Source organism: Chlamydotis macqueenii, chromosome 3 (genome assembly GCF_036417535.1).
Source record: "Chlamydotis macqueenii isolate bChlMac1 chromosome 3, bChlMac1.mat, whole genome shotgun sequence".
NCBI classification, from domain to species: Eukaryota; Metazoa; Chordata; class Aves; order Otidiformes; family Otididae; genus Chlamydotis; species Chlamydotis macqueenii.
This window is the reverse complement of record NC_141558.1, coordinates 34,384,443-34,411,906: the sequence shown is the minus strand read 5'-3', so window position 1 is coordinate 34,411,906 and position 27,464 is coordinate 34,384,443. Positions and strand designations below refer to the sequence as shown.

General features: G+C 43.2%; 1 protein-coding gene across 4 annotated transcripts in view; it reads left to right on the top strand.

Annotated features, from left to right (window-relative positions):
- FILIP1 (filamin A interacting protein 1) overlaps window positions 1-27,464 on the top strand; it is a 111,326-nt gene that overhangs the window by 68,112 nt on the left and 15,750 nt on the right. For all 4 annotated transcript variants that reach the window (XM_086744708.1, XM_086744706.1, XM_086744710.1 and 1 more), the window contains one exon: window positions 23,380-26,185. In XM_086744708.1, coding sequence (XP_086600834.1) covers window positions 23,380-26,185 — 2,806 coding nt within the window. The remainder of the gene's footprint in view (window positions 1-23,379; window positions 26,186-27,464) is intronic.

Below are 27,464 nucleotides of genomic sequence, written 5' to 3'. Positions count from 1 at the left end.
CCAGCACAGGCAGCCTCCTGGTCTTGAGCCACGCTTTGGGGCGTGGAGCTGGCAGCATGAGCTTGGGCATCGGCTGAGCTGGCTGCATCTACACAGGCTATTGGCATTTCCCCACCCAAAAAGGTCTTGTGTAAAGCAGGCTTAACGTGAAGTGGCACTTGGTTATTCTCTTCTCTGGCTAGTCCCAGCCCTCTCACCTCTTTAGGGAACTGCAGGAAGGAAATAAATAAATAAATATTTAGGATCGACTATAAACTTTTTTATTTGATCAGCAGGGCTTTTTCTTCTGATGGAAAGGGGGAGAGCTCTGTGTAACCTCAGCATTGCTTCGACCTCTCAATTGACCTAAGAGATGAGGTTTAAAATCCTGACATTTTTAGAGGTGCTAATCTCTGAACAATTTGTCTTGTACTCTTCTTTTAATCCAGTTTGTTGACAGCACATTTTGATGCTATTAAAAGCACTGGAAAGCTCCTATTGATTTTAATGGTACAGAAACATTATGTTTCTCAACGTGGTGAGGACCACAGAACCAGTCCTGCAGGACGGATGGCAGAAATAGCCAGAAGGCCTTCAAAAATGGGGAGAGGGGGGAGTTTCTTTCATAGGCTTGGGACGTGGTTTGTCAGACCAAGGGTGCGATGTGGCAGAAGGGCTTTATTGGAGCTCGTTCAGGGAGATCTGTGCAACTGCTTTGTGAGTAATTTGATCATTTCCAGCACCATCCCCAAGACTGCCGAGCCTTTTACCCCACCACACAACGTATCAGTAAATACACACTCAGTATCTAATGTAAGTATTGTCTGTCTGGAAGCATCGATATTATGTGTAGTCACATTTTATTGTAAGACTTCATGGAAGCAATGAGGATTTAAAATTGGCTCTTATTTTCCTTGCTGTGGGTTCAAATAATTCTTTACAACCACAGTGACAGTGTTCCCAGTGCACTGAAGCATTTTGCATTTTCCTCAAAGGCAAGGCCGAGGATTCAGTCTGTACTTCCTAAGCAGTGCCCTGCTAAATCTGGTTTTAGTTAAACCCTCTTTTTGAAGTACATGACCATAATTAGATCTGCTTAGAGGAGACAGCAGGACTGTGACCCCCGATCATTCCTCCACAAAGTTTCCTTTCAGTCTTCGAGTAAAATTGTCTCTTCTCTGCCTCCCCCATCACAGCACCCCCAGCAAGGAATGCACTGGCAAGTCCCTCGGCGGTCTGTGATAATACATTCCTCTCCGCTTTGGTCATCCTGGCACCAAGATGCTCTTGGCTGCTCCACTGGTGATGTAATTCTGGGCCCGCATCACCTGCAAAGGAAACTGATCTGCAAGCAATAAAGCACACAGCCGTCTCGAAACAAAAATGAGAGTGTTGATGTTAGCAAGTTTTTAAAATCTTTTCCTCCCCTTTTTTTATTTCTGCGTTTATTACCAAAGCTCTCTTTCTCCATTTTCCCACGAGACGGCAGCACCAAGCCTTTCACTGAGAAGTGCTGGCACTTTTGTTTCCCTGTATTTCGTGGACCCAAGCAAGTGTAAAGTCTGGAGTGTGACATAGCTTGGAGATTTTGTGTGCGTTACCTTTCCAGGTTGCATTTGCTCTTGGTTTTTATTGAGATTGTAAAATAAAGAAGCAGGCAGGAAGACAATTACTTGTTTAGAGAACAATCAAGCCAAAAGTATGAAGTGTTCAGGGATAATAAATCTCTGTGATTTACCAGTTTAAGGCTGAATTCTCTGGTAAGAATAGCCCCATACAGAGATTGGAGTGAGGCCTATGGTGCAAACATATAGCACAGACTTTGGCCTGTAATTGTGTAATCTGTTGGTGATTCCTTTAAAGTCTGGAAATTAAGTTACTTTACAGAAAGATTTTTGCTGTTTTTGTTTTTTTTTCCTGCAAGAGTTCTTAGCCTTATTTGTACTCTGACTTTTTTTCTCATATGGTGATTGTTTCTGTGTCCTGGTTTCCAAATTGTGACCCAAAAAAAAGGAAAAGCCAGCCCGATGGGACTGTGGGAATTCACCATTGCCTACAGTAGTTACTCATCTTACCGCACATTACTGGCCGTAGTAGAGCACTGAGTCACTCTCTGTCTACTTTTCAACTTTTAATCGTATAATATAGAAGAGAAGGGCAACAGTACAATTTTCATTCTTTTCTTTTAGGTTGACGTGCTATCTGTATAGTTTGGAAACACTTTTTTTTTTCTGTCAATGTAATATATTTGCAGGATCACAGATCACAAATTCTGTGGTAGTCTATTAAAAGAAATAAACGAAAAAACCTGGCAATGACAAATACCATTTCTGCACAGTTAAGTAAACCTGAAGGTCATCCATTTTGCAGGTCCTGTTTTACAGCTCTAGCTGACGGCAAAGCAGTGACTGCTCGAAGTTTATATTTTAACTAACGAGTCTGGTCCCAAGTTACAACAAAATGGCTCCAAAGGTAATTTAAAAATGAGAGAACAAATAGCCACTTTGGACTGTGGAGAAACAATATGAAAGTATTGTGAATCTTAACACAACGTGAGGCTTGCCATGAGCTGGGACTAATTCAAATCCATCTCTTCACACTTGGATAGTCCTCAAAACTGTCCAGTCTTTCAGTCACTTCTGGGATTATATAAAATGGCATCATGTGTTGTTTCAGCTATTCTTCCAAAATTATTTCTAAGTAGGCATCAGCTTTGCAGCCCTTGAGAGAGAATTATTATACAAAACTATATGTAGTTCATTATTCCTAGCAAGTTTGCTTGCTAAAATCATCAATTCAAATGCTCCCAGGGTCAGACGGGGGAAGAAATTACTTCATTCAAAATCTGCTCACGAACCCAAACTCTGTCCAGGGTGCAATAGGTAACAATTTTAACATTTAATGGGCCTTTGGCATGTTTCAGAGTTATTATACTACTGAAATAAATATCAGTTCACAGCTCTACAGAGACCATCTTTTTAAGTTGTCATTTTTTTAGGCAAAGAAAACAAGAACTGAATCAGGGTCATGTTGGGAAAATTGCTTCCTCATTCAGAAAGATTAGAAACAGGTTTCAGTGGAAGTGCCAGGTTTCACTGAATTTCTAAAAATTTTAGATAGATGCCACTTATTTAGAAGTTTAAATACATGCTGATAGGCACTCAAGCTTGAACATATTTGATATTTCCTTTACATTTAAATGGAAGTTTACCTGTGCAGAGATGTGCAGGCTGATTAGCAAAGTACATGAGTTACTGTTTTGATTAATGCCCTACAAATATCCAAGACCTGTTATACATGGTCAGATAACTTTCAATAAGTTGTGTGAAGAACCTCAAGATATCATCTGACTTGGGGGGGTTATTCTGATTCAGTAAGCCTATACGGAAGCTTTCCTAACCCTGAACAGATGTAATGCTTTTTCCATCTTCTTTTCCAAAAAGGGTGCTAAGTTGTGCATCCCTTCTCATTCCTGCAGTATCTCCACTAGCAGTGGAGAATAGGAATAATGAGTTTTATATTTCCATCATTTCAGTTTTTCTTTCTTTTTAAGGCTTAAGGCAAAAGAAAAAAAAAAAAAACAAAACAGAAGGTGCAAAAATTCAAACCAAACATTCTTGTGAAATTTGCTAAAGCTTGTGCAAATGTGAGGAGGCAGAAATGCAGAATGCAAAATATACCATTCAGTGCATATTTGTAAAGCTTCTGTGATACAATATTGTGTTGCCATAGTGTTTGGACTAATTTTTTTTCAAAAGCATTAAAAAAGCCATTTTGAGTGTAAGCTAACAATTATAAATGTCATCAAAGAAAATCTGGTGGCTTAATTCACAAGACCAGCTAGTCAAAAAAACATACCAAATAGCCCTGTGATTATGCCTGGACCTGGACTATGGGAGACTTTCAATCCTCCTGCCATTCTGTTCGGATCCGAACTCACCTCTCTGAGGAGGTCTTCCTGGTCATGTAATTGGGTCTCTTGGAGTGTCTGTTCCTATTCTTCCCAGGTAAAATTGTTCCACTTTTACAAGTCACTTTTATACTTTTTGAGTTGTTTTCACCAAAGGGGTGAAAATCTTCTTGTAGGTCAGGGCTTGGGTATTCAAGTTCCCCTAGGCACAGGAATTCACAGAGCCTGGTCTCTCCATCTCCTGAAAAGCAAGGATTTTTCAGTTGTTGGCTTGGTGAATGGTGCCAAGATACAGTCCTCTCTATCTGCTGCTTTTCTTAAAATGATAAAAATGGAAATAAAATTACTTACTCAAGATGAACAATTGTTTCACTGAAATCCTCGTGAAACTTCTTTTCTGCTTGAATGAGAGAGAAAAATAAAGTTGTTTTTATTTCTTTGATAATTACGTATTGAAATTTTGGTTCAGCTCTGGAACTGAAAAATCAATTACTCACACAGCTCTCTTATCCAGTTGCTTATAGTAAGGAATGATTAATAGTAATGTAGCTGACTGTGTAATGCTCTAATGAGAAAAGATAAAGGAATGAACAGAAATGAGGCTAAATTACAGCAGAGTGACAGCAGTGCTTTTCTGATGATAGCAATTACGTCATAGGTGAAAAAGTATCTCTTGGTGACAAATATGTATATCACAGGATGAAAGTTCCCCTACACTTCCATTTAAAATGTTTATTTTCAGAGGAACTGGAAAGGGATAGACATATTCTCTTTCATCATTTAAGTATCAGGTTTTTCCTGGATGACTTAACTTGTTTTAGAACAATGCATAGCTTTCAACATTTTTTCATTTTGCAAAATACTGACTGAGCTGTAACGCCAGTTTCCAAAACCAGTAGGAGCAAAACAGTGTCCCTACTGGTGAAAGGCAGGCAGGTGGTGCAGAGGATAGAGCTTTGCCGCTTGCAGTTGTTGCGCAGCTCAGGCTTTGTGGGCACTGCTAATCCTGTGATGGAGATGTGTCCTGGTTTGACTGGCTCATGTCCTTACCTGACAGACCATGTGCCCTTGGTCCAACTTGCTTTCAATGGTAGATTCTATTGCTTTGTGTCCGTCATTAGCACGCCCAGCTGCTCTCTGCATCCCACTCCTTCGGGTCTTAGGAAATAACTAATCCCTAAAAACGCCAACCTGACGCTGGATTTTATGAGTACACAGTTGGCACTGGTGCAATTCCTTTGAAGTCAGTAGAGCTTGTCTTGATTAATGGGATTAATGAGAATCAGGGTAGAAACTCTGAAAAATGCTAAAATTATGTGTGTGTGTGTGTGTGTGTATGTACCTCTAGAAGTATATATATGCATAGATAATGTATTACATACAGCAGTTTCTTGAGTGGAGTTATAGCTCCTGGATAAGAGTTTACTCTCCAGCAAAATAACTTATCAACAATATTTATTTCCTATGTGATTATATTTCATTTAATTTCTCTACGTATTTCTGTTTATGATAATAATAACTTATTAGTATATTATTTTTACATAATGTATACAGCCGGATAACGCCTTTGTATTTTGAGTTATTTTTAGTCAGTATTGCCTATTGATTCTGCCAAGGAAGCTGTAAGCTTTTCCAGACTGATTTTGCTTGTCTTTGTATGTGAGGCATCATTTGCGCTTATGTCACTACAAAATTTTTTATAATACTAGTGACTTGTAAGCGAGGATGCTCAGTGGAAGTCAACAGCTGACAACCAAATACCTGATTAGAAAACAACAGGGTGGGGATACGTAAGCCCTGTAGTTCTTTAGAGGGCAACACAGACATGGTAGAAAGAAATTTTAAGGCAAGTAGAGGCAAGAAGAGCACCTTCTAATTTACACTTACTGTATGAAACCAGCCCGGTTTCTCCTTGCTTGTTCTCTGTCTGGGTACATGAGTTTTCCCTGTCCTTTCCTTCCACCGTCCAAATGCTCAACAGGCTGTTGATCAGGAAAGGGATTCTGCAAGCTGGAATTATTTCAGACTGAGGAGAGTAATAAAACCAGCTTTGTCATTCACTGGGCAAGTAATGCAGCTCATAGGCGCTGGTGCAAGAGGCAGCCCTCCTGGCAAGTCTTTCTTCAAACAGAAGCACCTATGGCTCATGCTCTTGCGGGATGGCTGTGGTCAGCCCATGTCTCCCTGGTCCTCAGAACAGACCCCTCACCATTCTGTGTGGAAAGACATGCATTTCCTCAGTCCCAAAAAACCTTGGGTGGAGAATGATGTTCAGCTCAGGCAGGATGACGGGACTTCCAAGGATGTGAAACAGCAAGTCTGGGCAACCAAAATACGTATCTGCCCAAAAATCAGGTGCCTATGAACATTCAGATTTATATGTGTGGTGTTGTTTTTCTTTTTTTAAACACTTTTCCCCCTCTTCAAATTCTTCATTAATTGCATTCCATAAATCTATGTGAGTCTTTTTTTTGGATGCTGCTCTAAGCAACTACAAGTAGGAGGTTAAAATAGCAGGCTCAAATCTCAGGGCAGTCTAGCCCCTGGGTGAGTGCTGTGGGGTGTACAGTGGGGACAATCTTCTAAAATTGCCTCTCAATAGACGCAAATAAATGGTGTCTAACACAAGCAGCAAACCTAAGAATTGCATGAGCTGCAGTAATTACCTATGTGGTAGTAGAAAAGCTTTGTGTAGGGGTAAGGTTTTTTGCTTGGGATTTTTTTTCAGAGTTGTGGTGGGTTTGGGGTTTTTTTTTGGGGGGTGGGTAGAAGGTGTCCTATTTATGCTGCACCTCCAGAACACACAGGCAAAAAGCACTAGCAAATGTGGGGTTGTGAGATGGATGTGGTGTGCTCCTTTGTGTTCAGGGCAAGAGCTGAGGGTCCTGGCATGAAAATTAATAGAAATAGCTTCATAGCCTTTCAGATTGACAATTGGGACACACATATTAGGATGCGGTATGACAGCCAGGATTACTCTGTGCTGATGTTATTAAAATCTTATCAGTCTCTCTTTAGGTCATAAAAGCAGCCACTGACTACTCTTGTACAGCATTTGAAAATTTTACTGAGGATTCATTATTTGCTAAATCACTGACTATGGTGCTCACAGGAAGTCATGTTTAAAAATCAAGAAGGAATCTTCATAGGATTATTTACTTTTCTTCAGTTTTATATGTGTATATTGTTTTATTTTTATGTCGAGATGTGACTGAGGTGGCCAAATAGGATATAAACCAGTGCACACATAGCCTAAATCTGAGACCCTGCATTGAGGGAGATGGAGTTTTTATATTGACTCCACTTGAGCAGATTCTTGCTCTGAAGCTGCACTGGTGTTGTACAGCTGTGTGAAGTTTTCCGTGCTTGAGTAGCCCAGTGCATGCAATTATACAAATGATGCTACTTCCTTAATCCAGATTTTAAACCCCTTCACTTTCTTTTTTTAAAGCACTTCTCCCAAGGTGAGACCCTGTCATAGTGACTCCAGACAACATCATTTTTGGGTTGCTTGATGCTAAAACAAAGCAGCAATTCTTTGGAGCCTGTTTTCTCTCGTTTTTCCCACCTGTTTTATTCACTCTATCAAATATATTATTTCAGTCGCATGTCAAATGGGAAGCAGTGTGCTGGGCGACCTTTAGTTTTAGGTGTAGGACTCTGGTGCCTTTCAGTCCCAGTCATTCACTGGATCACCTTGCTTTGAGGAGAGGTCAGTGAGAAGAAGCACAAAAGAAAAGAAAGCCCAGAAAAGGTCAGCAGGAGTTAGAGCAATGGGGCAAGAACTGAACTGATGGAACTGGAAGGTAAAGGACAAGGAATAGTGAAGAAGCAAGTTTAGGGCAGGGGATGGAAGCCACAAGATGAAGAATGTGGGAAGTGAATCTGAATTAAGAGATTAATGAGAACAGAGGGAATGATGAGGGGAACTTTCACTTGTTAGTGAAAGTAGAGTGCTGCAGAGCCTTCCAGAGGGAAGAAAGATGGTGAAGAGATGAAGATGGAAGAGAGACTGAGCTGTAAGCAAAAGAAGACAAATAAAGCAAAATACAGCAAAAATGAAGCAGAAAGCATCATATTGATGATGTTGCTTGATGCAGTATAGCGCAGACACTGGGACTTCCCAGAACTTGTTTGCACCAACAGATGATACACTTCAGAGAAAAAAAAGTAATTCTTCTTTGATTTTCAGTTTCCAGTAAGAGAATATTCACTTTATGAGTTATGTATTGTCATGCTTAAAAATATAACTGTTATCTCTAGATGGAGCATTTCTGTTCTATAAAACCACATTCAGAGAAGTCAGGTGCGGGGGAGACAGCAAAATGGGCAACAACAGAAAGCCAGCTGCCAACAGAACAAAAGCAACGCACTGGTGAAAATGAGTTCAGGGTTAATTCATGTCCCAGACCCAACTTGAGCGAAAGAGACCAAGACACTGACAGAAGTCTAAGTCTCTCGCGGCAAGCTGAGAACAGCCACGGCTCTCCCTGCTCTCAAAGCCTCAAGCTCACTCCTCCATGTCATTTTTCCACATGAACACCTAGCACATCAAAAGTGAGTAATTTGGGAAAGCAAGGGTGCTTTCCTGCTTTACCTGCTTTTTACCAGAGCAGGTAAAGATTGCATTAGTGGGGTGCTCTGATAAAGCACGGATACGTGAAGCAGCCAGCGCTAAAAATGGCAGGTCCACAGGGGACAGGAAGGAACCATCCTGCCATGTGGCACTTCACTGAGGTCCTGGACACCTCTGCCTCTGACTCCAGAGATGCTTTGGTCAAAGGGCCACAGCCAGCTTCTATGACACTGTTGGTGCTTACTCACAAAACAATTATCAAATCATACAACAAAACAGGATCCTTGACATAGAGGGGTCCTACTTCAGCTGTAATCACCTTCACTTCAGGGATTCCCACCACTACTGGAGATACTGAGCTTTCTCAGATATCAAAAGGAAACACACAAGTGTTAAGAAAGGAGAAAACCAGAAGAGAAAAAAAAAAGTATAAAAGGAAAACAAAGATGGAAATGCTTTTGTTAAATTTTTGAATCATACTTCCCTAAAAGGGAGCAGATCCTAATGTACGGCAGTTTTCATGCTGCAAAGAGAAAAAGAATTTAAAATTTAGGCAGCATGACTTTTTTAGACAGAGCTGAGGAGTAATAAAAAAGCCTGTGTGCAAATGTGTGTGCGTGAGCACACAGTTTCTTTAACAGCTGCAAGGAACAACCTGTTTTAAATAAGAATAAAGGTGAACAAAGCCAGTTGTCAGTGCAGCTCACCAAATGAATTTTTTTAGTGTGCATGACGTATGCCATATAAAATGTATTGCCTGAGATATAACAGCACAGAGCGCAACTTGAAGTCTTTTTCTCAGGCTTTTCCTACAAAGTCATGTTTCAAGAATTTACTGTAGTTATCCTCATTATTTATTTGTCTCCAAAAGGCAAGTGGATCACCTTGGTCTGTATATCTTCAGCAGCATATTAAAATCAGCCTCTCACCTCCCTCAATTTTCGAAGTTTTCATGTTCTATCAACTGAACTCATTAATATCTGTTACGCTTAGAGCAGACAAGTGGCTAAATAGAAAGTGGAGGACAGGTCTGACTTATCAAATGGGTCTGACTTACCAAAAGAAAGAAAAAAAACCCCAAAATAATTATGGAAAGTTTTCACTGTTTTGAAGGTTTTATGAACAAAAAAAATTGAGTTGGTGAGCAACACAGTGTAAGTTTTCATGTATATAAATAAACACAAATTTAGGAAAAGTTTTGTTTTGTACAAACAGAAATATTTGTGCTTTTCGCAACATGTTAGAGAGCTTGGAGAGAGTTGCAAGCGCAGCCTCCGCTATAAATGTAACATATGTTTCTGCACTGAAGATAAAGAGCCAACAGAGAGCAGAGCAGTGTGCTGGAAAGGTTGCAAACCCCTGTTTACGGAGAATTTTATAATCAGGCAATCATTTGTTACAAGTCCCAAAGATCCACAAGAGGAATCCATTGCTGTGCAGAGTTTAGCGAATTTTTAAAGAGAGCAACTTATCAAAGAAATGTGTAGTCTATTAGCACATCATTAAATAGTTAAACCAATTCCATCTTTTGCTTCCCAGTTACTCTCCTCTATTGCAAACAATTGTGCCAGGTGCACAGTATAATATCTCACTTCCAGATGCGAGTTGGAATTTGGGATTCCTATCCATTCCCTCCCCGGCTTTTATTTCTTGCTGTTTTTCTTATCTGGCCTCACAATGTTGCAAGTGTTGCTTTACTCAGGACCGCATTGCTTGGATTACTTCATCCCAATGAAAGCATAAACAAAAAGGTTAATGAAATTCTGAGGAGCAAGTTAGATTTTCCCAGCCTTTGATGTGACTTAAAAGTGAAGGTACACTTGAGAAATAAGAACATATGGAGTACCCTTATATTTTTATATATACACATAATTTGATTCCTATGCAGTTAAAGAAAAGTTGTAAAGGCTAAAGGCCTGTTTGACCTTAGCTGTGACATCTGATGTGATGTCCTCTATAGCTCTGGTACTGCCATAGTGGTGGGTAGTTGGACTGGTGATGGAGAATACTTTCATTATAAAGTCTGGTGGTGGTACAGATGTATCTCAGCTAGTGCAGGGTATGTAGGCTCACCACTTTCTCTTAACAAGTCTTGCATCCAGTTGTCTGTTGACTTGCACCCAGACAACTTCAGTGACTCTACAGCACTTTCCCTGGGCTTTTATTTCTAAGATGCAAAGTAAGCTGGGGGAGCAGGTGGCCTGGGCTAAGTCCCCTCTGGGGATCACTGGTGGTCACAGGTGCTGCTGGCTATCATGAGGCAGTGTATGGTGTGTATGTCACCTTGTCTTAGTGATCTGACCTAATTTAGATTTTTTTCAACATGAGGTTGGTCAGGCCCTGAACACGTTGCTCAGAGAGGCTATGATGTCTCTGTCCTTGGAGGTGTCCAAGACTCAAGTAGAGCAGGTCCTGTGCAACCTGCTCTCACTGGACCTGCAGGGAGCTGGACTAAACAGCCCCAAGGTCCTTTCCAGCCTCAATCATTCTGTGGTTTTATGATGCGGCACCCTCTGGAGGACACCATGCATCTCCTGATGACTGCTTACATCAGGGTGAGAGGCTTGGCTTAGACTGGGGCAAGCTCTATGGTAGCCCTTGGGCATTCCCTTTAACACCTCCCTTGCCAGGCAGGGACACAGCCAGTGCCCTTAGTCACCCTCTGGTCTTCTTGTGTTACGTTATAGTTCTGGCTGCTGGTTTTTTGCTGCCAAATTTCTGATGGGTAGAGATAATTCCTTGAGGTCTCTGGTGTGGACAGGAGTCCACTGCACGGCTGCTGTAATTCTGCATGGTTGGACCTCCTGAGACGGGTGATCCCTTCTGGCCTGGACCTCCAGTGGCCCCTCCCTCTTCATGTCACTTCTGTACAAAGCTGACTGCAATAAACTCACAGCTGCTTTCCTAACATAAATATTAGGATCCTCTTGACGTCCCTGAAATTTCTGCTCTGAGCTGAGACCATGAAAACACAGACAAGGGAAGATGTGTCGCTTGCAGTTCCAGCCTGGCCCGAGTGTGGCATCACAGACAAAAGAAGACCCAGAGCAGATATGAGGGGACATTTAGGAGAGTTGCAGATTTAGGAGATGTTTGGATTAGAAACAGAGTGCAGAGGTGAGGAGGAACCTGGAACCCACTGAACAGTGGGTGTAGCAGGACTGGGACGACCTATGCAAGGAGCTCAGAGGCCAGGGCCAGCCGGGACGGGGTGCGCAACCAGATATCTTCCCACAGAGCCAGCATCGCTGGTGGGGCAGAGCCTCCCTCTCAGCTGCTGATCACAGTAAAACCCATCTGTCAGCACATAGTTTTGAAACTTGCTTGCAAAGTACTCTGTGCCCTCCTAGTATCAAACTGGAGGCTGACAACCTGCTATTGCCATCAATTATTCTGTTGGCTGAAGAGCGCAGGCTTTTACACAGGCAATCTAAAGGAGCTAAACTCTTCTGAAGGTCTCCCTGAGTGCCAATATAATGCCACATCATTACATTTAGATGGCGGATATTTATTTCAGTGTTTGCCACTGTGCATGCAATTTCCCCTTTTGAAAGAATACATAGCTCTACCAGAACAGTTATTAGGATTGCAAACGATGCAGTAAGTACATTAAGCAGAACATTTATCTGCCTGATACATGCGAACATTTGTAATTGCATCATCAAACACCAGTTTTGTACAGAAACCCTTCCTCTGACACTGGAAAAATAGAAACATATTGAGATGCATCAGCTTTGCACACAGGAGGCAATGACTTCTCTGTAGAACCCCAACTTCATCTTTTGGAAAGTATTTAGTAAATGAGGTAGGGGAATATAAAAAGGGAGAGAATGATTAAAGCTGGTATATGTTTCCTTGGAAAATGTGGCTCTACCTCTGCTGAGTTTGTGTGATGGATTTCCTACATGGTGCTAGTTAAGTCACGTGAAGCTAATTTACATGGGTAGTAAACGTTTTTCACTCTAAGACCGATTCTGAGTTTGGGGAGCTTGTTGGAACCCACCTGGCCTGCAGTGCTCTGAAAACGACATCCTACATACTACGGAGCAGGTGTCCAACCTAGACCCTTGTTCCTTTGTGCTTCTATTTCCCACACAGAAATGAGCAATCCGTTCTCAGCCGAGTCTGAAGAGTTTGTGGTAAATAGGGCCTTGAATAAAAAGCATAAAATCAATCATTAAGCACCTGCTTTTCAAATGAGCACTGTCCAGCCTGTATGCTAAATGGGGCGAGGGTCCTAAGGAAAAATAATGAAAGAACACAGAATTAGATAGTTTCTCAGAAATGTAAACACAAACAGTGGTGCATTTTGGGTCCCTCACTACAAGAAAGACATCAAGGTGCTGGAGCATGTCCAGAGAAGGGCAATAAAGCTGGTGAAGGGTCTGGAGAACAAGTCTTATGAGGAGTGGCTGAGGGAACCAGCGTTGTTTAGTCTGGAGAAGAGGAGGCTGAGGGGAGACCTTATCACTCTCTGCAACAACCTGAAAGAAGGTTGTGGCAAGGTGGTAGTTGGTCTCTTCTCTCGAGTAACAAGGGATAGGACAAGACGAAACAGCCTCAAGTTGCACCAGGGAAAGTTTAGATTGGGTATCAGGAAAAATGTCTTCACTGAAAGGGTGGTGAAGCATTGGAACAGGCTGCCCAGGGGTGTGGTGGAGTCACCATCCCTGGAGGTATTTAAAAGATGTGTAGATGTGGTGCTTAGGGACATGGTTTAGTGGCGCACTTGGCAGTGCTAGGTTAATGGGACAACTTGATGATCTTAAAGGTCTTTTGCAACCTAAACAATTCTATAATTCTATGATTTTTTTTTGCGGATAATGATATCTGACATGATGGGCTTTTCATGGTTTTGGATACTGCAGGCTTCTTAAAAAAAGAGGAAGGTGAATGGGAAGGGGAAGAGGGAAGAAAAGGGGAAGGAGAAGGGGAAAGGGAAGGGGATGGGAAATGGAAAGGGAAAAGGGGTTTCTAGTTCCTCTTGTAAAGACGGAAAAGGTGATTGTGGGCAATCTAGGGAATCATTAGGCAAAAAGGAATCCTCGCATTTTTTAATCTTGGATTGGGAAGAGAAGGGCTGATTTAGGATTCTTTAATACAGGGAGCTAGCACAATGGTACTTTTTGGACCTTGCGCAGACTCTTGGTTAGCCTTGCTACTGTGCATGAATTTTCAAAACCAAATATGCATGTATATTAAATCCACAGGGGATTTTCTTCATGTGTTCATGCCTTTATCAGCTGATCTTAGGATCAGTCCGTGCTTACCACCAGCAGTACTGTCACTTCAAACACCAGCAAGACACGAGGAAAGGAAGAGGAACTTTTCTGGAGTCAGAGGAATGAATTGGTAGCTGGAACTGGGAAGCATCACTTTTCTGCATCCTAGTCCAGATAAGCGCAAGCAGTTGACAGGAGTTCCCTGAGATCAAATTATTATTTCTCAATCGTTAACCTATAAACTGTGAGCCCGGAGGGGGCTGTCAATAATAAACTCCGGGCAAGGGGTGCTAAAAAGCAGAACGGAGCTGACAACTTAGCCAAACCGCCCTCCCCAAACCCCTCCTGCCCCGCCGAGGCGCGGCGGCGGCTCCACCCCTTCCCCCTGCCCCGCACAATGCCCCGGCCCCCCCACCCCCCCCGCCCGGTCGTCACCTCACAGTGCGCGGGGGACCCGGCCGCAGCGTGCGGGGCCTTCCCCACGGCGGGGGGGTGGGGGTGGGTGGGCTGGGGATGGGGGGGGGCGGGGAGCTGAGCCGGCGCGGGACGAGCTGTGCTACGAAATTTTCCTTTTTTATTTTTTTGGGGTAGCTTAGGAAATAAAAAAAAAAAAGTCTAATTATAAGGTAAGATAATTCAGATTTTTAAAAAATTATTTTTAATATATCCGTGTACATGCGCACTGCCCTGGTTAACTGAACGTCCCGGGCACACGCGTGGGCGCCGGCGGGAGCGGGGTCTGCGGGCGGGGGAGCGGGGGGGCCGGGATGCCCGGGGCAGCCCCGCTCCCCCTCCCGGCGCGGCTGCGGCTGCGGCTCCGGCTGCGGCTCCGGCCGGGCTGGAGGGGGCAGAACGGCGCTAAGGGGCCGCGACGGCGCGGGGCCGGTTTCAGTGTTTGGCTGGAGATCTAAGAGGTGCACCTGGGTGTGTGTGTGGGGGTGTCGGGGTGCGGGGCTCCCCCCGGCCGGGCAGCGCATCGAGGAGGGGTCGGGGAAGGAGAACGGCGGCTCGAAGACAGGTTTGGCAAATTTCGTCTTGCATCCGAGCGCCACTTCTGCCTCTTCTCACAGATGCTGTTCGCATGCTTTCTGCTCGGCCCCCTTCCCCTCCCCTGACCCGCGAAATTAATGTGGATGTCTTAATTAAGGGTGGGGGGCGGGGGGGCGTACGGGGCTGGAAAAAAGTGCCTGTCCGGTTGTCATACTGTTTCATAGCCTGAACGGGGTGGTTTTTTTTTTGTCGTGTTTTGTTCTTAAAGATCTGTGGTGATTTTCTTACATGAACAAGATGCTGGCACGGAATCTAATAACTGTTCTTATTCCAAAATACTGTCCGTATCCACTGTTCAGTTGAAGTAAGGCAGTTTCAACATAAATTAACTATTTTGGCAAACTGGGTTTTAATTTTTACTAAATCAGCATTAGAAACAAAAGGAGGAGAAAAAATTGTTGTAGAAGACAAGCAATGTGCCCTCCTAAGTAAAGAAAATGTTTTCTTTCTTTCAATATAATTTGAGAACTGTCATGTAGTTTTGAAGGAGCAAGACTATTAATTTGCTTTTCATATAATTTGATATAATAACTTCTCAAAAGTCAATTCAGCAGTGAATAATATGCCGGTTTTTTACACTTCAACTTTATTTGGTAGATAGCCACAAAAATTTGTCTTTGGAGTTACTAGAACTGATAACTATTTTGTTTTACAAGTTTTTATTTGTTTTTAGAGTTGACCCTGTGATAAATGGAACAGCAACTTGGGAAGTTCTGTAGCAAGGTCATTCAAGCATTTGTCTCTATTCCTTGCCTTTAAAGTTTAATGGACAGAACAGAGAAAGTAACACAGATGTGCTTTATTCTTTTTTCTTGCCATGGGATCTGATCTCATTTACATCTCCTCTCAGTTGAGATGGATGTGAGGGAAGGACTGAAGCTGATGATTGGAAAGTGTTACCTAATTTTGAATTGCCCAGCTTGAGTGTTAGGCCTGATTGTTTTGCTTCCTAGACAGCCTGACCACCTTTTGGCTCTCTTTGATTTTAGTTGAAATTGTAAGTGCTCAGAATCAGTGAAATGCAGCCTCTGGGTATCTCAGCCTGGCCCTGAGTGCAGAAGCGCTCAGAAATAGTCCTGACATGTGGAGGATTTCCCAGTGGCTGTACAAATAATCTTCAGGATCAGCTGTTGTACATTAAACAGGAAAAAAAAAAAAAGAGGGAAAGAGGGAACTTCTGTATTAAGTTAAACCACCTCTTGCTGGTTTTCATTGTCCCAGGATTCTAGTGAGCAGCCTCACGCATCACTTAATGGGCAGCAGCTTCCTAGCTCCTACTAGGAAGTTGTCCAGTCTCTCTAACTCTACTTATGCAGCAGCAAACTCTGTAGGGTTGAAGTGGAAAGACAAGCTTGCAAAGGCATTTGCTTTCCCAGTGCTTCCTTGGGATTGCTGCGTGACTGGCAGAAATGCCGTTTGCCTCTTGGGGAGGAAGCACCCTTCATCAGCTGTCAGTCAGCGCATCCTTAGAGTGACCGAGTCCTCATTAATGTGCTGCTGTTAAACCCCACTTGCTGGCCATCCACAAAGTAGGACAGAAGTCATTACATCCCATCGCAACAAACTTTTTGGAACTTAAATGGCAAAATAAGGTGCTACAAGAGCAGTACACCTGAGATGGCTTTGTGCTGGAGCAGCAATGAGGCGCTCTGTGGACGAACTCAGTTGAAATGTCCTCCAGAGACCTTACCTGCTTCCCTCCTTCCCATCCTTTTCCTTCTACCTGCTGTTCCTCCTGCTGCTGCTGTCTTGGTAGCAGGGGAAATAGCTCTCCACCTCTCTGCAGATTGTCCTCCCGTGAGTGCTTCATTAAACACCGGGAGACACTGTGGGAAGCTTGGCTTAGTCTGTTTGCAAAGCAGGGAGCTAAACCAGGCCAACGCCGCTGCAACGCGGTGCCAAAATGTCCACTGCAGGGGCAGCTCATGTCCTTTCAGGCCATCATCTGGTTTGCCGTGCCTTACCAGAGTTTTCTTGAGTAGGGGAGTGCCTGTTTCTATGCTAGAGATGGAGAAAGTTGCATGAGTGTTTGTGATGTTTTCTTGTTTGATGGAAGTACAAATGGGAAGGGCGATGCAAACACTGGTATAATTTTCAATAAATGTTTTGGGAGCTTTTCACTTTTGTATGGTCTGTTTAAAACGTTCTGAAGTGAATGCTTTTTTGAGGGGAGAGGTGGGTTTTTGGAAATCACTGAACATCTTTCCCTTGATAACTGAAACTTCATATTTTCTTAAAGTGTTGTAAGCCATTTTGGATCATGGCTTCTCATACCAGCTATCAGTGCTAAGCATGGTTTTCTTAGTTCCCAGTTCGCTACGTTTATGGTATTTCAAATGTGGTCATGAAATTTATGATCCTTCAGAAGGCAAGAAGATGCCTACTGACCACTCTTTAAAATGTCTTTTGCAAATGTAAGCAAGAACTAATGGCTTTTGCTAAGCAAAGGTCTCGCTGCAGCTACTGCTTTTACCATTTACACCCATCTAAAATCCAGTAATGCCCATTGAAGCTCTACTGGTGTGAAACTATTGCAATGTCTTTCAAAAAAGACAAAAACATTTTTCTCCAGCTGTACGTTATAATTCATGTTGAAGTCTCGCTCTGGTGTGTGAAGAGATGCTGTGAAAATGGTACTGTGGGGTTCCTCCTTTGCATCTCATTGACTGAACTTGACGCATGCAGAAATAGACCAGGAAAAATAATGTATGTGGTTAAGTGAAGTCCGTAACTTTGTTGATGCAATGAACTGATCAGCCTTGAAGAGAATGTTAAACCACCCTGATGGCTAACCAGCAGAGTTAATCCAGCGCAGACTCCAGCAAAAAGTCCTTCAACCACTCTGCATTTCACACTGGAAGGAGGAGGTACAGCCATCCGTGTCCTGTGCCACTCGTCCTTCAGGGCAGAGACTGGAGCCCTGTCTGTAGTAGACACCTCTTCCCAAGTTACTCCATGTGCCATTTTCCAAACTGTGTTTACGCTGTAAACCAGAACTGTGCCTTAGAAACACAGTGACAGAATAACTGCACTTTCTGGCAACTGCATGTAGCCGATGGGGAAAAACTGTATGGTATTGGCCAGACTTGTTTTAAGGAAAAATTGTGATCCAAACCTGAAGGAGTGTTTAGCCCCAGCCTGAGCAAGGATGTCAGGACTCGTAGCACAAAGCAGAGGCATATAACCTTGATAAAAGAAATGAAGGCCAAGTGCCAGGTCCTGCCCTTGGGTCACAACAACCCCATGTAACACTACAGGCTTGGGGAAGAGCGGCTGGAAAGCTGCCCGGCAAAAAAGGACCGGGGGTTATTGGTCAGCAGCCGGCTGAACATGAGCCAGCAGTGTGCCAAAGTGGCCAAGAAGGCCAACAACATCCTGGTTTGTATCAGGAACAGTGTGGCCAGCAGGAGTAGGGAAGTGATAATGCCTTTATACTCGGCACTGGTGAGGCCGCACCTTGAATACCGTGTTCAGTTTTGGGCCCCTCAGTACAAGAAGGACGTTGAGTTGCTGGAGCGGGTCCAGAGAAGGCCAGAGAAGCTGGTGAAGGATTTGGAGCACAAGTCTTATGAGGAATGGCTGAGGGAACTGGGGTTCTTTAGTCTGGAGAAGAAGAGGCTGAGGGGAAACCTCATTGCTCTCTACAGCTACCTGAAAGGAGGTTGTAGCAAGGTGAATGTCAGTCTCTTCTCCCAAGTAACAAGTGATAGGATGAGAGGAAATGACTTCAAGTTGTGCATTAGGGGAGGTTTAGACTGGATATTAGGAAAAATTTCTTCACCAAAAGGGTTGTCAAGCATTGGAACAGGCTGTCGAGGGAAGTGGTGGAGTCACCATCCCTGGAGATATTTAAAGATACATAGATGTGGTGCTTAGGGACATGGTTTAGTGGTGGACTTGGCAATGTTAGGTTAACAGTTGGACTCTATGATCTTAAAGGTCTTTTTTAACCAAAATGATTATTTGATTCTATGGTTCTATGAAGCTCCATCTCTGGAGGGATAGGGTTCAGCAGCTATCAGCATCCCATTGTGCTTCTGATGATCAATCTGAAGCTTGGAGGAGGGAAGGGAAAGCAGAAAGACCTTGTGCATTAAAAAGCTTCAGCACCAAAGGAAGGAGGACAGGGAGGGCCTGCTTACTGCCCATCCATCTCACCTTCCTCCTCACTGGCTGCTGCCAACACACCGTTCATGAGGAGGTTAAAACTATGTCCATAGTTGCTCTTCCTCCACACTGGTGTCTGCCCACTCTGCAAGCTGAGGTTGAAAGTTTTCTGGCTCCTGACTCCCCTGGCATTGCTGCCCACAGAACTCCCTCCTGCTGCCCTGGCGCTGCCCGGCACGGCAGCCAACGTTGCAGTCTGTGGAGGGATGCAGAAGACGCAGCTCCCTGATGCAGAGTGCAGTGGCTGTGGATAATACATTGAAGGTACACATGCTGAGTCTCCGAGGTGCTTTTTGTGTTGGGTGGGAGCCCATGCAAGTCTGCATTACTTAGCAAACATTAGCAGCAGTGGTCAGATGAGAGGCCTGAGAATAAATCAGTTGTAAGGATCAAGAGGGGACAACATCACCTTGTAATCCTGCTGAAATTCCACTTTAACCACTGATTTATGAGAGTTGTACAAAGATGGAAATACAGGAGCAAGCTTAGACTCAGCTTTATTTTAGTGTTTAGAAGTAACACTGAAAAGGTGTAGATGCTGTTTATTACTTTGGCATCTGCACAGATTTAAATACTGCTTTCCCACCCATCCCTCACAGAACTAGATTACAGAAGCAGTTTCCCTGGATATGGAAAACAGAAGTATTGTCAGATGTCTTCTGCGAAAGTTCATGTGTCAAATCTTAGGCAGTCTAGTTTCACTGTGTAAAAGCTGAGGCAAGATAAAATGCTGCATGGTGCTTCCTACATTGTTCACCACAGACATGTTAGCAAATTCACCTCCACGTATTGGCACGGTTACAGTGCTTTATTTTTGCTTTTTCCAGAGGGGCCAGGCCAGTTATTCCCCACTGCTAACTCTCCTGTTAGGTACAGCAAGCAGTGACAGTGCTAATGTGCTTTCTTCTCCTGTTGCTGAGTCTCATCCCTGGCATTTCTTTGTCTCAGTTTAACTGATGTTTGGGTTTTTTTTTCAGTGGCTTTCTCAGCAGTATTCCCCAGTAGACTCTCAGTTAACCACGGGGCCCTGTGGGGCCAGTGAATTCTTTTGCACTCTGCTTGGCAGGCTGGCTGGCATGTGTCACCTGTAGCAACTGCTGGGTCAAAAATCATACGTGCCCCTGTTGTGGTTTTGTTTAGTGGGGGGGCCTAAGGTGGTAGCTTCTGTAGGAAACTGCTAGAAGTCGCTCCCCTTTGTTCAGGGGACTTGGCCAGGCCTAGGGCGGACCCACTGCTGGCCAAGGCCGAGCCGATTGGTAGCAGAATGTCTCGTGATAACGCCTCTGCGATAACGTATTTAAGAATGGGAAAACAGGAAAAAAAAAGAGAGAGAAGAGAAGATGTGAAGAAGCTGAGCGGGGGCAGAGGCGCAGAGCGGGAGGCGCAGGCCTTATGGGCCTTGCAGGCCTCACCCTCTGGCCTCTCGCCAGGCAGCCGACTGGGCCCGACTCGGTCCAGCCCGGCTGCAAGAAGTGGAGAGGAGATGAGAAGTGACTCAAAACACCAACAGATTCCCCTGCAGCCTGTGGTGACGACCATGGTGGAGCAGGTTGTCCCCCTGCAGCCCATGGAGATCCACGGAGGAGCAGAGATCCACTTGGAGCCCGTGAAGGACCCCGTACCGGGGGAGGTGGATGCCTGAAGGCAGCTGTGGCCTGTGGAGGGCCCGCTGGGACAGCTGTTCTGAAGGGACTGCACCCCATGGAAGAGATGACCCACGCCGGAGCAGTTCCACGAGGGACTGTGGCCCGTGGGAGGGACCCCACGATGGAGCAGGGAAGGAATGTGAGGAGTTCTTCCCCCGACCATGAAGCAGCGGCGTAAAACAACATATGATGAACTGACTGCAACCCCCATTCCCTCTTCCCCCCTGTGCCGCTCGGGGGGGGAAGGTAGTAGAGATAATGTTAAGCTTGGGAAGAGGGAGGGGTGGATGGAGGTTATCTTGTTCTCTGTCTCATTATCCTGCTGTTTGTAGTAATAAATTAATAGTTTTCCCCAAGTCGAGTCTGTTTTGCCCGTGACGGTAACTTTAAGGATTTCTCCCTGTCCTTATCTCAAACCTCGAGCCGTTTTTCCTTATATTTTCTCTCCCTGTTCTCTCAGAAGGTGGGGGGAGTGAGAGAGAGACTGCGTAGTCTGGTCCGATCGGGGCTGAACTACGACAGCCCCTTAGGAACAGCCTAGGAATTCAAAATCATAGGCAGTTTTCTGAGCATCTCTAGATAAGCTTTCAAGTGTCAAGACTGTTAAAAAGAAAACAAAATCCTATCTTCTTTTGTTTTTGAGAATATAGGAGTCAGCTTAAAATTTTCCTGTGGGACAAGGGAGGCTGGAAGTGTTCTCTTTTGAAGGTTTCATATTCTTGTAGATATGTTAATGACTTTGGAAGATGGGTCATTTAGAGCACCATCAGGTTAAGGCACACTGTTCTGTCATGGCAAATAATATTTTGTGGAAGGATGCATACCATTTCTTTAAAAATGTAGGCTGGGGTAGACAAGGGAGAGTTCTTGGCAGAAACTTTTACATGAAGCAGTGTGATAGAGCAGCCACGGAATATATTGCATGCTAATAAAGTTCCTTCTTCAGTGTGAAAAGTGTGTGCTTTGTGAATGGCAGCAGGTCTTTTTCTACCTTTTGACATTCTAACTTGACCCATAATGAAGCATCCACCAGCACGCCTTTTCAGTCCTTTCCAAAGAGCTGCCAAAACTAAAGAGATTTTTTTTTGAGAATAACGTGTGACCCAGCAAGGTTGGCTGTAAGGTTTGTTTATTTTTCTCTCTCCCGCTGGTTCCTACTATTCTTTTACTCCCACATCCGATCCGACTCTTGTTTTCAAATGCATTCTTCAGCCTTCTCCTTCCCTACCTACTGCATCCTGTGTTCTGCTTTCTGACTTCCTTCTCTTTTCTTATAGCTTTTCTTTCCAGTTCCTGTTCGTTCTGGTCCCTAAGGAACCTGAGGAACATTAACATTTGCTGGAGGACCAGGTTAATATGGCTGTTCTTATGATTTTAGGATTCAGGTGAGGGCTCCGGGAGACGTCCTTTGTGTACAACATCGTGCCCCGGAGGTCTTTGCACCACTTGATTGCTGGGGCAGCAGAGAGGAATAGATTGTCTCTGCTTCACCCACTACCATTTACAGTCCAGCATTTAAGATAAAAATACTTATAAAAGTTCATCTTTGCTAAGATACGGGTGTATCCGCCTTAGATAACAGGAGGTAAATTGCTCTGCTATTACAGCTTCACCACATGTCTCAGTTAAAAAGAAGCTGAAAAGCGTCAGACATAGGGTAAGCAAAGCAAGTGGATTTGAATCATCACACGTGTCTTGGTAGGGAGTATGGGAGTTGCAGGTACTCTGACAGTGGTTTGAAAAACATGTAATTTCACAGTAAATTCAGTGTGCATACCTCTGTCTTTTAAGTCATATTGCTTAAGGCTTTTACACTAGTAGGGGATGCGTCCCTGGGTTATCTGTACCTCTTTGTCAGTTGAGGATCAGCATCCTCACAAATCTGTGCTTACAATATGTGTAGGCGCTTCCTGTGCTGATATCAGGGTATCCTGAATATAAATCACGGATATAAAATACCTGTCTCACTGATAATTTCTCCATTGAAATGTTGCATGGGTAAGGCTGGAAAATTTAGGTCTTTATTATCTTTCTGAGGATACACTTAATTTGTGTGTCGTGAGCTTTTATATTGTCTGAAAATACAGCTTTACAGACTACATAAAGAAGAGTATTTTCCAACTGAGGTTAGCTGTAGCCAAAGGTCTGATTAGTCTGACACTTGCAGTCCACAAAATCAACTATTGTAAATGGAAATATGCCTGGAAGAACAAACCTTTTAACGTAATAGTCACTGTGCTGGCAAATTTATCTTCCTGCTAATTTCTTATGCCTGTGAGGCCCAGGTGGTTATCAGTCGCGTGCTAATGTAATCTCTGTCCTGCTGGTTTATTTATAACCAGGATTGATCCATTTATGTATGGCTGCAGATAGCAATTAGCTTTCATTTTAAAATCTTATTTTACACATTTTTGTGTTTGCAAGACATAAGGAGGAATCCACCTTATAAAACAAGTTTGGTATAAATGGATTGGTGAGTAGATATCCCTGTGCTGTTGGGATATTCTACACTTTTACCAACGTCATCCTAACAGAGAAATAAATGTAAAGTAATTAAAACCCAAAGTATTTGTTACCTATACATGTATAAAATTTCACTGCTTTTCAGACTTCTAGATGATTTTATATATTTTTTCAGTTAACTTTTGTAATTTGCAATATTTGGTTCGGGAATGTAACTGTAGTAGGTATTTCTTGAAAGACTACCTAGGTTATTAACAAAAAAATGATAAAATGAAGGTGACTTAAAAATGGAAAAATACACCTCTCTCTCTCTCTCTCTCTCTCTCTCTCTCTCTCGTTTAATGCATCTCTTTTAACTTGTTTCAGGTTGAAGAAACTTCTTGAGCAGGAGAAGATCTATCAAGCCCGGAAGGAGAAGGAACATACAAAGAGACTCAATAAACTAAGAGAAGAACTAGTCAAGCTCAAATCATTTGCACTCATGCTGGTGGATGAAAGACAAATGCATATTGAACAACTTGGTCAGCAAAGCCAGAAAATACAGGACTTAAATCAAAAACTAAAGGAAGAAGAAGAAAAGCTTAAAATTATTAGTGCAAAAACAAAAGAAGATGGACAAAAACTGATGAAGTTAGAGGCAGAACTTGAACACAAAACATCATCATTTTCTCAAGAACATGAGGAGATGACTGCTAAACTGGCTAATCAAGAGTCACATAATAGACAGCTAAGGCTTAAGCTAGTTGGGTTGACTCGCAGAATAGAGGAGCTAGAAGAAACTAACAAAAATCTTCAAAAAGCTGAGGAGGAACTTCAAGAACTAAGAGATAAAATAGCGAAAGGGGAATGTGGGAACTCTAGCTTAATGGCAGAAGTGGAAAACCTCCGCAAGCGTGTGCTTGAAATGGAGGGGAAAGATGAAGAGATCACGAAAACTGAATCCCAGTGTAAAGAGCTGAAAAATAAATTGCAAGAGGAAGAGCACCATAGCAAAGAGTTGAAACTTGAAGTCGAAAAATTGCAGAAACGAATGTCAGAACTAGAGAAGCTGGAAGATGCTTTCAGTAAAAGTAAGTCTGAATGCACCCAGCTACACTTAAACTTGGAGAAAGAAAAGAATTTGACTAAGGATTTGATAAATGAGTTGGAAGTGGTGAAGACTCGAGTGAAAGACCTTGAGGCATCAGAAAGCAAGTTGGAAAAGGCTGAAATAAGCTTAAAAGATGACCTTACGAAGCTGAAGTCATTTACTGTAATGCTGGTTGATGAACGAAAAAATATGATGGAAAAAATAAAACAGGAGGAAAAAAAGGTTGAGGGTCTAAACAAGAATTTTAAAGTTGAACAAGGGAAGGTTATGGATGTAACAGAGAAACTGATAGAAGAAAGTAAGAAATTTTTGAAATTGAAATCTGAAATGGAGGAAAAAGTGTCTACTTTGACAAAGGAAAGGGATGAGTTAATTGGCAAACTGAGAAGTGAAGAAGAAAGATCCTCTGAACTAAGCTGTAGAGTTGATGTGTTAAAGAAAAGAATTGATGGTATGGAGGAAGTAGAAAGAGAAATTACAAGAGGTCGAACCAGGAAAGGACCAGAGCATGGTTGTCATCAGGACAACAAGATTAAAGAACTTACTGTTGAAATTGAAAGACTGAAAAAACGTCTCAAACAATTGGAAGTGGTTGAAGGAGATTTGATGAAGACAGAAGATGAATATGATCAACTAGAGCAGAAATTCAGGACTGAGCAGGATAAAGCTAACTTACTTTCTCAACAGCTGGAGGAGATGAAGCTCCAGATTGCCAAAACCAAAGCAATAGAAAAAGGTGAAGCAGTAAGCCAGGAGGCAGAGCTGAGGCACAGGTTTCGTCTGGAAGAGGCCAAAAGCAGAGATTTGAAAGCAGAAGTTCAAGCTCTTAAAGAAAAAATCCATGAGTTGATGAACAAAGAAGACCAGCTTTCTCAGCTCCAAGTTGATTATTCTGTTTTGCAGCAAAGGTTTATGGAAGAAGAAAATAAAAACAAAAGCATGGGGCAAGAAGTTCTGAACCTAACAAGAGAGCTGGAGCTTTCTAAGCGTTACAGCCGTGCTCTGAGGCCCAGCATAAATGGACGAAGAATGGTCGATGTTCCTGTGACATCCACTGGTGTGCAAACAGATGCTGTAAGCAGTGAAGCAGCAGAAGAGGAAACTCCAGCAGTGTTTATAAGGAAATCCTTCCAGGAGGAGAATCACATTATGAGTAATCTGCGACAGGTAGGTCTGAAAAAGCCCATGGAGCGTTCTTCAGTGCTCGAGAGATATCCTCCAGCAGCAAATGAACTTGCAATGAGGAAATCTTGGATACCATGGATGAGAAAGAGGGAAACTGGGGCTCAGGCAACTCCTGATAAAGGAGCCCGAACCCATGGCAGTCCAGCACATTCTGGGGAGGTTGTCCTTTCACCAAAACAGGGTCAACCTCTTCATATTCGAGTGACACCAGACCACGAGAACAGCACAGCTACTTTGGAGATAACCAGTCCAACCTCAGAGGAATTTTTTTCAAGTACCACTGTCATTCCTACTTTGGGAAATCAGAAGCCACGAATAACCATCATTCCCTCTCCGAACGTTATGCCCCAAAAAGGGAAAGGCAGCGAAAGTCCCATGGGGCCAGATCGTTCTATGTCTCCAGTCACTATAACAACATTCTCCAGAGAAAAGTCCCCAGAGGGAGGGAGAGCTCCCTTCGCTGACAGACCTGTATCGCCAATTCAGATTATGACGGTATCAACATCTGCAGCACCGACAGAAATCTCTGTCTCTCCACAGTCACAGGATATGACCATGGGAAGGGCTGTCTTCAAAGTAACACCGGAAAAACAAACCGTCCCAACTCCAATCCGCAAGTACAACGCTAACGCAAACATTATTACAACAGAAGACAACAAAATCCACATCCACTTAGGTTCCCAGTTTAAACGCTCTCCCAGTGCTGCACCTGATGGTGTGAGCCCTGTAATAACAGTCAGACCGGTGAACATAGCAGCAGAGAAAGAAGTTGTGACCGGTACTGTCCTTCGATCGCCCCGGAACAACCTGTCCTCACGACCTGCACCAAACAAGGTGACAAGTACTATCACTATAACCCCTGTTACAACATCTTCCACCCGAGGAACACAATCAGTGGTAAGCAGTGTAGTCTCATGGTGTAGCCTTCATGGTGAGGAGAAGGGAAACCAGAGTTTGAATTTGAGGCATCAGAAAGAATGGGTGGGTGAGGAGAAACTCTTGACTTCCCTACATCTGTTTCAGATATGAGCTTAACTATAAAATTAGAATTTGCCTGATTTGAGTATTTTTGTACTAGTGTTTGACATTGGTATACTTTTGGCATTATCTCCCAAAGGAGTAACTTTCAAAGGAAGTCCCTGCAAAGCTCCTTTAAAGTAAATGCCATTTTAGTAATGGCAATCCTGTAAAATTGCAAGTGAGAGACAGAGAGGGACAAAGAATTATGGAGAAGACACAACAGGAAACTGTATTTTTATCTTTGGTGAGTGCAATTTCTGACTTCTGAAAATACTCAAAATTATTTTTGGCCCGACTGGTGGGTCTTTAGAGTTGGATCATGCAGATTGGTATTTCGTTGGTATAATCCCATTATATTTGTAATTCAATTAATACCTGCTACAATACTGAACTCCAAATAAATAAATAGCCAGACATGCTATCATGGCTTACAGCTCCAGGTCTCTTTTGGCCAGTAAATACTAAAGCTCTTTCTGTTCCTCTGAAATTCTCAGCTTTTATTAGGGTCATGTTACAAGAGTGCTTCTTCTAATAGATTTCTGCTGCTTTCTCTCTGTGCCTCTGTGGTGGCTCCCCAGTTTCTTTTTCAGACAAAGCCTTACCAAAATCAGTCTCTCACCTCTGCCTCTAAAAACATTGGACAATATTTATTGATAGTCCTCCCCGAGGGTTTACTATTGGACATGGTTTTGCATTGTTTTAGCTGGAAATACCCTGGGAAAGAAGAATTTAACCAAAATACAAAAGCAGCAGTGCTGTATTAGTCCAAAAGCTTATTTAGCTAGACAGAGCCCGTAGCAGATGCTTAGGGGAAGATTATTTTTAGTGGGTAAACATGCAGTAATGTTTCCCTCGGCGTCTGTTCCCAGTTTCTGGCAGTAGGTGGGTATTTCTTTCTGAACCACGGCCTGTAGCCACATCTTTGTGTTTAATAGACCGTGGCCGAGTTTTCTTCTATTTATTCTTCTAATTGCTTTTTGAACTCATTTATACTGTTGTTTCCACAACATCAGGGGGCAGTGAGTTCGGTTGTGGGCTCTGGGAAAAATGCTCTTTTGTTTGATACCTTTTATGCAATACCTTCATTGGTTACAGCCTCTTTCTTGTATCTTGACAAATACTGAATAGTCATCCCCTGTTTGTTTGTCCGTACCGC